Below are 13,238 nucleotides of genomic sequence, written 5' to 3'. Positions count from 1 at the left end.
AGAAAGACTGGCATAATTAAAAAAATGTTTGATGCTAAGTGTATTACACTTCAACTATGTGGAACAATCTCTTTTCCACTAGTGCCATATTATAGAGGCAAGAGATTTTTTAGATTGCTTTTTTGGTGCAGAGGGAATTATAATTTTATTAGTATGGGGAAATCTAGGTGTCGATATTCCCTCTACCAATGCAGATCAATATGTATAATAAAGTCTAGAGAACTTCTGGGGGCATTGAAAAGCCTGGTCTAGTTACCTAGCCAATAAAGACACAACTTGAACCCAGTTCTTCCTGACTGCTAGGTTTTCTCTTAATCTACTATGCTATGCTATTTCTGAGCAAAGGAGAGAGGTTGCTGCATTAAAAATGAATGAGATTCTTATGTCTTAAGGGGATTTTCCTCTTTTGTGTTGGTCCACAGCTACTGATGGGAGCTATTTTCATCCAGAATTCATAATTCACCATTTCATTGTCTAGGGACAGGTTATCCAAATTAAGAATCACCCAGAGAACCATTCTTCTCATTTTTCTTACTATGGTTAGATCATTTGTCTACTTTTTAGCACCTCCACCAGGAGACAGAAATGTAGAGGAAAAGAGGAGAAAATTCAAATGCATTTACTTTGTTGGTACTCAACGATTAGGAGAAAGCTCAATTCCTTTGGTGAAATTGAGATATAAGGATTATATTTGTAGATTTCACATAATCATATGATCCACATTATCCATTAACACAGGCAAATAAAATTTCCTATAAGTGAATAAAGATGTAAAATCTCAGTTCACACCTGGGTTTACTAACATGGGTCAATTCAGTGAGTCACACACTTTGATTTTTTTTTCTTATTCACACAGAACAATTAAATATTCAATCTGATACTTTGAGAATATATGAATTCTGGTGGTTTGGTCAGATCCTCCACTGGTGAAGATTGCAACTCCCATATGTCTTACTAGATGGTCTTTAAGTACCTGAAAAATTAATTCCTCTTCAGCCAACCTGCCTTTGAGCCTCTTCAAACTTAGGCTGGTTCTCAGATGATAGTCAATCCATTACTGGACTCACTATTAGAAAAGATAACTAATTGGGCATCTTTTAGTCCCCAGAGCTACACAACTTGGCCATGATGAGTTGAACCGCTAATTACTCTGCATAGACTCAGTCACATTCCTTTTGTACTTCCCCTTAGGTCCTATGCATTTTCTCCATTTTTAAAAAGACATTCAGGGGCAGCTAGGTGGCGCAGTGGATGAAGCATTGGTCCTGGATTCCAGAGGACCTGAGTTCAAATCTGGCCTCAGACACTTGACACTTACTAGCTGTGTGACCCTGGACAAGTCACTTAACCCTCATTGCCTCCCCCCCCCCAAAAAAAAGAAGCAACCTGAAAAAGACATTCAGGTGCAAAGATATGTTTAATATCTACTTAGTCTACCTTATTGCCTGGTATAAATCAGGAGGATTTTTAGGATTATAGATTTAAAGTGAAAGAAACCTCCAAAAGAATCTAGTCCAATTCTCTCATTTTACAGGTGATGAAATTGAGGCACAGGGAACTTCAAGGTCTCTTGACTTGTTCAAAGTCACATAGACAGTAAATGTGAAAAGCAGGATTTGAAAAAGGCTCTCTGACTCCAAAGCCAGTCTCTTTTCAAATGATCTCAGAATTGTTTTTTTTTTCCTTGGATAGATGGTGCTAATGTCCCAGGAACTCTTGTCTGGATGGTGCAGATGGGACTGACGGGTAAAAAAAACAACAGATTTTTACTTTAACCAATGAGGCCCTGCTCTTAAAAGTATGGATCAAGAACATAATATCTGGGGTGAAGTCATAGCAAAACTACTGTCATGAAGTATGCAGATCTTAATGATCACTCTGTCTCCTAGGAATGTCTGATCATCAAAAGAACGGTTGATTAATCATTCCTTATCCCTAGAGTCACAGAAGTGATTAAGAAATTAAAGACATTTCTTTTTGCCCCTCATAAAATGATTTTCTACCTGAGAGAAGTGAATAATTCCCCTCAGCCAGATCATATACTCAAGTGGATTAATATTTTATATCTAATAAAGAGCTGCAAAAGAATATTCTGTCTTATCAAATTATTGCTTTAGGTGTCAGATAATATAAATATCACATTAAAAGTTTTACTTACATTGTACAAGGTGTACTGCAGGAATACCATAAGATTACACTGTGGCAATAATTCTCTTGTCCAATCCACCCATTATAGTATGGAGGTGATTAAGAGCAGCCAAGAATTAATCCTGTTTATTAAAATACAAATTACAAATGAATTAAGTGGTTGCAGCTTGTTTTTAAGAGGAATGAAGAGTGAATCAAAAGGAAAAAGCAGTTTGAAAGAAGTCCTTAACACTGCAAATATTTGTCTCAATATCATACTTCCAAGAATAGAATTTAGCTTTTCAGTCATCATTATAGCATATTGATACTTAATGAGAGCTCAACAAATGCTGACAGTATTTCAGAAGGATAATATTAAGGAGAAAAATGGAAATAATCAGTTTAGTAACATTTAGCACACACATCTCACTCTTAACTTCAATATGGCATTGTAACAAAGCGTGATTAAAGAAAATGGCCTGGCTGGCTCTACAGAGAATAGAGTTGCTCAGTTTTACAAAGCACAATCTGAATTTTCACAAGGAAAAATGATGCTTAGCAGAATTGGCCACTCAGTGGCTCAGTAGATAGAATACCGTACTTGAAATCTGGAAGATATGAATTAAAATATTTCCTCAGGCAGTTCTTAAGGAAAGACATTCAACTTATCTCTAAGCATGAAAAAATGCACCAATCTCTAATAATTAGAGAAATACAAAGAAAAAGATCTCGGAGACTATATTTCACACCTATCAAATTGGCAAAGTTGACAAAAAAGAAAAAAGACAGATGTTGGAGGGGCTGCAGAAAAACAGGTACATTGATGCATCCACTGCTGGTGGAGTTGTGAAATGATTCAGCTATTCTGGAAAGCAATTTGAAACTATAGCCAAAGATTTACTCAATTGTGCATACCCTTTCACTCATCTGTAACACTAGGCCTCTACCCCAAAAAAGATAAAAGGAAAAGCTTCTATATGTACAAGAAAAAAACATGTACAGCAGCTTTTTGTATTAGAAAAGAAATAGAACCTAAGGGGCTGTCCATCAATTAGGGAAAGGTTGAACAAATAATGGTATGGTTATATAATAGAATATTGTCGTGCTGTAATAAATGAAGAAAAAGACAGTTTAAGAGAAAGCTGGGAAGACTTGTATAGTCTGATTTAGAGTGGAGCTATCAGAACTAGGAGAACATTGATGCTATAGCATCAATATTGTAAAAACAGTTTTAAAAGACTTGAGAACTCTCATTCAAATTAATGATCAACCATGATTCCAGAAGAAACAATGAGGAAGAATGCTACCCATCTCCTTGCTGGAGAAGTAACAGACTAATACGCAGAATGAGATCTAAAACTTTGGATGTGGCCAATATGGAATTAAAAAAAAAAATTAGTGGGGGCAGCTAGGTGGCACAGTGGATAAAGCACAAGCCCTGGATTCAGGAGGACCTGAGTTCAAATCCGGCCTCAGACGCTTGACACTTACTAGCTGTGTGACCTTGGGCAAGTCACTTAACCCTCATTGCCCCGCCCCCCCCAATTAGTATTTATTATAAGAATTTTGTTTTTCTTTTTTTTTCCAGTGGGGGTGGGATAGAGATAAAATAAATACTTGATAATTTTACACTTACTAACTACATGACCCTGGGCAAAGTCACTTGACATTTTTCAGCTTTAGTTTCCTCTTCTGTTAAACCAGGATAATTATAGCACCTACTTTTCAGGGTTGTTGTAAGGATCAACAAATGCAATGGGTTTGGCCAACCTTAAATCATCATATAAGTGATAGTTATTGATATACTATCTGAATGGTTTCTAATGTAAACCCATAATGTCAGAATCGAAAAGTGCCTAGTAAGTAACGTACTGACTTTCTGTTGTGGGAAACATGTCTAGAACGAATGCCAATTATAAAAAAGTCCCTATCATTTATGATTTTGAAGTGGGTTCTTAGGATTAACTACTCAGTTCTAATTAACCTGCTCATTCTTAAACACAGTATCTTCCCATCACTTTGAAATTTTATCTCACTTTGAGATTTTTTTTTAAAGACCTTAGTAGATTTTTAACCCTGTCTAATTTATGAAGGTTTGCAAAGTCCTCCTCTAAAGTCCTGCTCTGATACATCAAACATCAGCACAATCTAAATTTCTCCAGGTCACAGAAAGCTGTGAGAAATCTTCAGGCATTTGGCCCAGGAGCATATGAGCTCTGTCATCCCAGAACTTGCCTGGATAAATGAATAAAAGCTCATAATCAGAAGATTGGTCACAAGGATAATATTTTTCAGTTATAGCAACTAAAAAGGAATTTTAGTAAGATAGAAAAATATCATTTTAAAAATTGGGGAAAAAAAAACTCCAACTCCAAAACAAAATGTACTTGAAGCAAGTATTTTTATGATCTCCAACAAACAGATGAGGAAACTGTGGCTTTGAAAGGTTAAACAATTGTTCAGGCATCAGGGGCAAGATTTGAACTGAGATCTTTACTCCTCCAAAATGCAGTTCTCTCTCCACTATACTACATAGTCTCTCTAAGAAGTGGGGCTGTGATATAAATTGATGCAGAGTCTAACCACACTGATGAAATCATGAAACTTGGAAGCACTGTAGAAAGTTTCCCAAACCTGACCAGTCCTTATAAATGATAGGATTCTCCCAAAGCCCCAAACATAACATACACAGATGTGTGTGTATATATATATTCTTCCCATAGATTTTAAGTATTTTAAGTATAATATTAAGACACTCTTGAAGGACATAAGTTTGAGGAATGTGAGTGATACTTTGCAAAAAGAAGTGTAGAGATAGAGGATCTCAAAGTGACCCCTACAGCCTTATATTCTTGAACAAATCCATTTTCTGCTGTATATTATATATATTATTATACTGCATATTATATTTGACTAGAATGTAAGCTCTTTGAAGGCAGAGACTATTTCATTTTTTTCTTAATATCTATAGCACCTGGAATATAGTGTGGTAAAAGAATGGAATTTGCCAAATTCCATTCTTTTACCACAATACTAAGGACTTAATAAATGAACCATATTTATTTAGAATAACAGAGTGAGGAGAAACTCAATATCTTCCTCTTATAAGGGTTTGATTCAATTGTCCTTGTGGGAGACACTGTTAGAAGGAGGCCTGGACTGAGAAGGGCACCAACTAAATGTCACCCAACAGTGTAACTTTGGAAAGTCTCTTGAGGCCTCAGTTTCTTTGTCTGTAAGATTAGAAAGCTGAACTAAAGTTCCTATCAATTTAAATATTCTATAATTTAAAAATCTTGACACTATTTTCATAGGGGAAATCTGGTCATTTCTCATAACCTAAGAGAGATAATGAAATTGAATGAAAACCATTTATTTACAGCATCACACATGATGAAGCTATGAGAAAACTGTATACTACAGTGCAAAGGACATGACAGAGGGAATCAGAGGACCCAGGTTCAAATCCTGACTCAGCTACTTACTTTATGTAATGCTGGGCAAATTAATTCCCAAGGTCTCAGTTTCCTAAGCAAAAGAGGATGATACTAGACTAGATGGATTCTAAGATCTCTTTAAGACTCTGAACTTTAAAACATTCTCAGAACACCTGATTTTAATCTTCCTCTTCTTAAGATCGTTTATCTAGGGCTAGAAGAAACTTCAGAGGTGAGATCTAGTCCAACTGATTCCCATTCCATTTTATGGATGAGGAGACAAGTTGTATGACTTGCCATTAGTAGTGATAATAAGTAGTATCTGAAAACAGGTCCTTGGATGCCGGAGCCAGTGTGCTCCCTCTTTCTCTCTATGGTTTCTCTCTTTCCTTCTCTCCCTTTATCCTCCCCCCCTCCCCAATCATCTATGAGTAACTTACATAGCCACTTTGGGGCAGAGGGATGAGGCAAAGAATTTTTTTAAATTATGAAAACAATTTCAATAAAAATAGAGCAGAAAGCAGCAAGAACATTATCAAACATACCTTTTAGACCCATAATTCTGTGTAATGAGAAAAGGATACAATACTTTACATTTATAGACAATTTTATACATTCAAGATATTATTAGCATGCTAAATAATTTACTGATCATAATTTTTGAACAAGCCAGTCAGGTGCAAGAAATGTAACATTAGACAGCCAGTAGACTCAGATTTAATTCTCTTCATTGCTGGTTGTATGACCTTGGGTAGGTCACATCTTCATGGGTCTCAGTTTCTAATCTGATAAGTTTTGCAGGAACAGGCCTACATTTCCAAAACTGAATTCATTGTCTCTCTCCCCAACCTCACCCATCTCCTCTTCCTATCTTCCCTATTACTACTGAGAGTACTACCAACCTCCCAGCCACTCAGGGTAGGAAGTGAGGTATCATTCCCCATGCTCAATCTATTGCTGAGACATGCCATTTTTACCTTCCCAACATCTCTTCTACATGCCTCTTTCTCTCCAACACTGCTACACTTGGACTACTGTAATAGCCTACTGGTTGGTTTCTTTACCTCAAGCATTCCTGTACTCCTACTCACAGCTCAAATTGATCTTCCTTAAGTGCTGACCTCATCATGTCGAACCACACTCCCCACCCCCCCTTCATCTGACCCTCACCCTCCTGTTCCTGCCCTCTTCTATTAAGTAAATTTCAGTAGGTCCTGATTTGCCTTCAGGATCAAACACAAAATCTTCTCTTTGGCTTTTAAAGCCCTTTATAACCTAGAGTCTGCCTACCTTTTCCGTCTTAGACCATTTTCTTCCCCACACGGTCTGAGATCCAGTGGCCTCCTCAGATGTTCCTCAAACAGGACACACCCTTTCCTGAGCCCAAGCATTTTCACTGTTTTTATTCCATTCCTGAAATTCTCTTTCTCCTAATCTCTGCCCTCTGGCTTTTTTCAGGTTTCATCCAAAATTCCACCTTCCCCAAGAAGACATTCCCAGTTTTGTTCCAACCCACTGGTTGCTCTGGAACACACCGGGTTTATAGTTATCTGCATATTGTCTGCACCTTAAAATAGTGAGCCCCTGGGCTATTTGTTTTGTTTTGTGTTTTGATTTTCTTTGTTTCTCAAAGACTTAGCACATAATAGTTACTTGTAAATGCTTGCTAACTGACTAACCTAGAGTTCTGTGGAGCAGAGAAATTGTATATTATTATATTATATTGTATTGTATTACACACGTGTTTATGTGTATGTGTATGTGTATGTGTATGTGTATGTGTATGTGTACATGTATATAAAGGCATCATCACCTCTGCTGGGACTAGTTGCAACCTCAGACCTCACAGACTAAAAGTTGGAATATTTGAGGCAAGACCAGTTGTTTCTTTCCCAAAAGTCTTTATGCCTTACCCTGTGTTTCCCTTTCTACTGTTTCTTGGCTTCTGTTTTCTTTTCTTTTCTTTTTGTTCTGTTTTATTTTTGCAATGTCTACTCTGCATCATTCCAGTTGGGCTGAAGGAATTCTCTTTTGTATTAGACTAAGAGATCCCCAAGTTTATATCCTCTTCCATTACTTTACATGGTAGTGAAAAGATTGTTGTCTCTGAGTCAGATTTGAAATCCAGTACTATCACTGATGTTAATTGGATGAGTGCTGGGTGACCTCAGGCAAATTAAATCACTCCTTTGGGACTCAAGTTTCCTCTTTAAAATGAATGGGTTGGGGGGGCAGCTAGATGGTGCCCCATAGAGCACCCTCCCTGGAGTCAGGAGGACCTGAGTTCAAATCCGACCTCAGACACTTAACACTTACTAGCTGTGTGACCCTGGGCAAGTCACTTAACCCGAATTGCCTCACACACACACACACACAAAAAAAATATGAATGGGTTGTGTCAGAGGTCCCTTTCAGGATCCTATGCAAAGTTAAACTTTGATCCCTTTGTTTTCCTCTTCTCACTCCTTTACAAGGTGTGAAGCTTACTTGTTCCTCATTTCTTCCTGCCTTCCCACTGTAGATCATTTCCAGTTTATTCTGGCTATAGCTTATTTGCAAATAACCATGTGGTCTCCCCCCTAAGACTGTGAGCTCTTTGAAAGCAGAGACCATCTTTTGCTTTTCTTTGTGTCTCTACAGCTTAGCACAGTGCCTGTGACAAAATAAGCAAAACAATAATATAATAAACACATGATATAAAAATATAACAAGATATTCATAAATGTTTATCAGCTGACTTTTTCCCAATAGGTGTCCCATGACTGCTCTTAAGGACAGCTGGGAGGAAACACACAGGGGAAAAGCCCCTTTTAAACTCTTCTCTAAGTTACTGTCAAACTTTTCTGCAGCAGGGCATAGAGGGAACAGTTTTGGCTTCTCTCCCTTTCATTTCCAAACTTACAGTGAACTGCCACATATAGCTTTGCATCCCTTTTTTTATTGGTTCCCATTGATCCCACAAATGAGACTGGTTGTGGAAGAAAACAATCATGACTCTTATAGACCCTTTTTCATGTTTTACTTGCAAAATTTGAAATGAAAAATTCAAGTTTGGACAGGATAAAAGAGTTGTTCTTACAGTAACAAATAACATTGGTTCTTGAGGCAGGGGACCAGGATTCAAATCCTACCTCTGGTACTTATCTGAATGATTTTGGGAAAGTTATTTAATTTTTCTAAGCCTCAGTTTCCTCATTTGCAAAATGAGGGGTTAGACTAAATGGTTTACAAGGCCTCTTTCGGATCTAGATCTATGATCCTAATATTCAACTAAGTCTATTTATGTTATTTGGTACATTTAATAACGTGCCCCTTAATTCTAGTGCCTTCCTTCTGTTGATTACTTCAAATGCATCTTGTATGAACTTGTTTTTACGACAGTTGTTTCAATGTTGTTTTCCCAATTGGACAGTGAGTTTCTTGAGAGCAGGGACTATGTTTTGCCTTTCTTTGTATATCCCAGGCACTTAACACAGTGCCTGGAACAAAGCAGATGCTAAAAAATGCTTGTTGACTCACATGCATTTTAAGATATCATCTAAAATATTTCAGACTCATAGATGTTGAGATGGCAGAGGCCATCTGGTTCAAGTCCTTTATTTTACAGATGAATATACTGAGACGTGAGAGTTTAAATATCTTGGCCAAGGTCACAGAAGAAGTGGCCGATGAAGGATTTGAACCTAGGACCTATGTGTCCTAAAATCCAGTACTCTTTACAATGCACTATAAAGTGCCTAGGGAAATACCTTAGGTTAATAGGTATGGTCCAATGTTCCTGATCTTTTCTTCCCAGGCTATACAAAAAAAAGGGGGGGGGACCCCTATTCAATCAAGCCCCAAGTATAATATAGTCTAGTACTTAGTTGAGATTCTTGATGTATTTGCTGGTAGGGAAGGACAATTATCAGTCCTGGACTATGCCAAAGAAAGGCTGTTAAAACTTGCAAGTACTTCCATTATAATTCCACTTGAAAAGAAGAAATACATCAGTCCCAGCAAGTAAGAGAGATATCTCTGGAAGCAATTATGGCCTCCTGTGCAATCAGGCACCTCAGCTGCCACAAAACCCTAAATTAAAAGTCAAGAGATAACTAGATTTTATAGCCTTCAGCGATTTAAAAAAGAAGAAAAAAAGAAAAAAGATAGACTGCAACAATGAAATCTTGGGCATGAAGTGAGGAAGTCCATCAAATAAAAGAGAAAAGAATGGCTATTTCTAACATTCAGACATTTGATATTAGAAAAGCGCTTCAGAGCTATCATCCTGAATTATGTGAATGGTATTTCTTCCTTTCTGCACTGATTCTAGAATGAAACTTAGAAGATTTGCAGTCTCTCCTCTGAAACTGCAGACCCTCATCAGCTCTCTGCTGGGCAACTGTAAAAGTCTCCTGCAGGTTGGTCTCCCTGACTCAGGTCTTTCCCAACTCTAGTACATTCTCCACTGAGACTGCAGAGTGATTTTCCTAAAGTGCAGGTCTCACATTGTCACTCCTCCTCCCACCAATAAACTCCAATGTTCTATTTCCTCCAAGATTGAATATAAAATCTCATTTGGCTTTTACATCACTTCATATCTTGGCTCCTTTCTTTTCTTTTTTTTCTTTTTAGTGAGGCAATTGGGGTTAAGTGACTTGCCTAGGGTCACACAGCTCAGTAAGTGTTAAGGGTCTGAGGCCCGGATTTGAACCCAGTTAATCCTGACTCAGGGCAGGTGCTCTATCCACGGTACCACCTAGCTGCCCCTCCTTTCTTTTCTATCTCTTTAATTCCCTTTCTACATTCCTTTGTTGATGTTATTTATTTATTAAGTTTCTATTATGTGTAGGGTATTGTGCTACGTTCTAGGGATCCAGAAAGAAAAATGAGGGAATTGTTGCCCTCAAGCAGCTTATACTCGAATGTAGGAATGTAAGCTTTTCCCACTTGAGACCCATTTTCGCCCAAGACATTTTTATGTGACCCCAGGCATATAGGTGTAAAAAATAGGTATACATAACCTTTTACTGTTGCCAAATTTTTCACAATCCCCCACACTGAGTTATTCAATCTAGGTTCTAATGAGGGATATAATACATGTAGAGGAAAGCTTTCCTAGGAAGGGAGTTTTGTTCTAGTCTAAGGGTTCTAAACCTTTTTTGGGCAATGGACCCTTTTGGCAATCTACAAACCACTTCTCAGAATGTTTATAAATGCATACTACAAAATATAAAGGATCACATTAGAAATTTATTTTATTAAAATAAAGATATAATCTCTTCCCACCCCTCTCACAAATTCATTGGATCACAGACTAAGACCCTGGTCTCTAGGTTATCACAGGGATTGGGAGTTAAATCACAGAATGATCAATCATTATACCCTTTCCAGTAGTGAAGAATGACAGTAATGACTTAATTATTATTCTCAGAGAAAGAGGAAAATGTATTCCTCTACTAAAAAATGGCTCTTTATACTCCCAAATGAAGTATGTCTATCTCTTTTCAGAGAAATAATGGGGACTGATGAATGGGATGACGGATGACTTGGGAGTCAAGAATTCTTGGGATCAAGGCCCAATGTAAGTACTGTTTCCTCCATAAAACCTTTCCTGATGAAATTTAGCTTTCCCCTCTTTAGATTCCTCATATCACTTCAGATAGAACTCACAGTTTTTCTTCATTCTATGCTTATTTATGCACGTGTTTCCTATTTTTTTCCTTCTCTCTTGATCATTTCATTGTAAGCTTGAGAATATGTAACTTTATATATGTGTGTGTGTGTAGATAGGTAGATGATAGATAGATAGATAGACAGATAGACAGATAGATAGATAATATAGTTGTTGTGTCATTTCAGTCATGTCTGATTCTTCTTGACCCCATTTGGGTTTTCTTGGCAATGATACTGGAGTGGTTGGCCATTTCCTTCTCTATCTCATTTGTCAGATGAGGAACTGAAGCAAACAGGGTTAAGTGACTTACCCAATGTTAGTAAGTATCTGAAGCCAGATTTGAATTTAGGAAGATGAGTTGTCCTGACTCTAGGCTTGGCACTCTAGCCATTGTACCACCTAGATACCAATATATTATAATATATAACATATATAATATATTTTTGTATCCTCAGTAAATAATTGTTTTGTATACATTAGGCACTTAATGCATGTCTATTTAATGAATTAATCTTTCTAGAGGGAGAAGATTGAAAAGGCAAGTAAACCTCAATTATTTCATATTTGAGAGGTCCTTAATCCTACTCACTTGATGTTTATTTCTAAACATAAGAGATAGCATGTGGTGTGTACTGGTAAATGTTTAATAATTAGCTCTCTGAAAAAAATGTATGCATGACACATTTTAAATTTTAATCTGTATTATTAACATTTCCTCCATCACTTTCTTAAGTCTATACAGTCAACAAAACAATAAATGAAATGCTAATTTGTAGTATTTGCTGATTCCCTAGGCACAAATGCTTGCACTGCAAAATTTTAACAACTGGCCTTTGAGCTGGTACAAGCTGGTACACCATTGATAGTACATGTATAATTTAGAAAGGCAAAATATCTGTGTTCCTGAGATTACTATGTGAGATGAAGAAAATAGGAAAAATGAATGTTAAAGGGAAATTATTGATTTGAATTTTGCTTAACATATAGTCCTGGATGCAGATGGACCTTTCTTCAAAAAAAGCAAATGATTTGGACTTTTTTTTCTTTTTTTTTGGATGAGGCAATTGGGGTTAAGTGACTTGCCCAGGGTCACACAGCTAGTAAGTGTCAAGTGTCTGATGCTGGATTTGAACTCAGGTACTCCTGACTCCAAGGTCAGTGCTCTATCCACTGCGCCACCTAGCTGCCCCAATTTGGACTTTTAAGAAAAATTCACCTGTATACCCACAACTAAAATGACTTCTCCTAATTATGTGTTTAATTTAGGAGGAAAAAACAGGTTTAAAAAATCTGAATTATTCAGTTGTGTTAAGAGGAGCATGTTTTATCTAGATTGGGCTGGTTTTTCTTTCTAGAGGTAGAGGAAGATGTGTCTTTGGGATCTTATTGGTCTTGGAGACTAGGGCTTGAACCGGCCACCCAAGGGGAAAAAAAAAAAAAAAAGAGTCCCAGGCAATGGAAAGTCAGGGCTTGAAGGCTTGCTGCATGTTCAGTTGCAAGCCAGCCCATCAGAACTCTGATTGAGCACATTGCTATCACAGATGTGGAGATAGAAGAAAGTCTTGTCAGCATGAATCAATGTTGTATTCTGACTGATGTTTTCATAGTTGAGTAAATTTCTCTTTAGAGAAGCTAAGTGGTGCAGTAGATAGTGTGATGGCCCTGGAATCAGGAAGATTCATCTTCTTGAGTTCAAATCTGGCCTCAGACACTTGCTAGCTATGTGATCCTAGACAAGTCACTTAATCCTGCTTACCTCTGTTTCTAAATCTGTCAAATGAGCTAGAAAAGGAAATGGCAAACCACTCGGGTATCTATGCCAAGAAAAGCCTAAATGGGGTCATGAAGAATTGGACACAACTGAAACTACTGAACATTCAAATTTCTCTTCATTAAATATTTTATAGGCCATGAGTATGCCATTGTGTTCCAATACTGAGTCTGAGTCAATGGACCAGTCTGCAGGGGCCCAGAACATCAGATTGTTGAGACAATGAAAAAAAGTCTCAGATAAAGAG

The 13,238-nt window shown here is 37.3% G+C and overlaps 1 protein-coding gene across 1 annotated transcript in view; it reads right to left on the bottom strand.

The window, feature by feature from the left end:
- Positions 1–13,238, bottom strand: part of FUT9 (fucosyltransferase 9) — a 133,301-nt gene that overhangs the window by 53,319 nt on the left and 66,744 nt on the right. Inside the window, 1 exon segment of the mRNA XM_044002155.1 lies at positions 2,159–2,270. Coding sequence (XP_043858090.1) covers positions 2,159–2,188 — 30 coding nt within the window. The 5' untranslated portion in view covers positions 2,189–2,270.

This window comes from Dromiciops gliroides, chromosome 4 (genome assembly GCF_019393635.1).
Source record: "Dromiciops gliroides isolate mDroGli1 chromosome 4, mDroGli1.pri, whole genome shotgun sequence".
NCBI lineage: Eukaryota > Metazoa > Chordata > Mammalia > Microbiotheria > Microbiotheriidae > Dromiciops > Dromiciops gliroides.
Note: the sequence above shows the minus strand (reverse complement) of the source record. Positions and strands in the feature narration are given on the sequence as shown.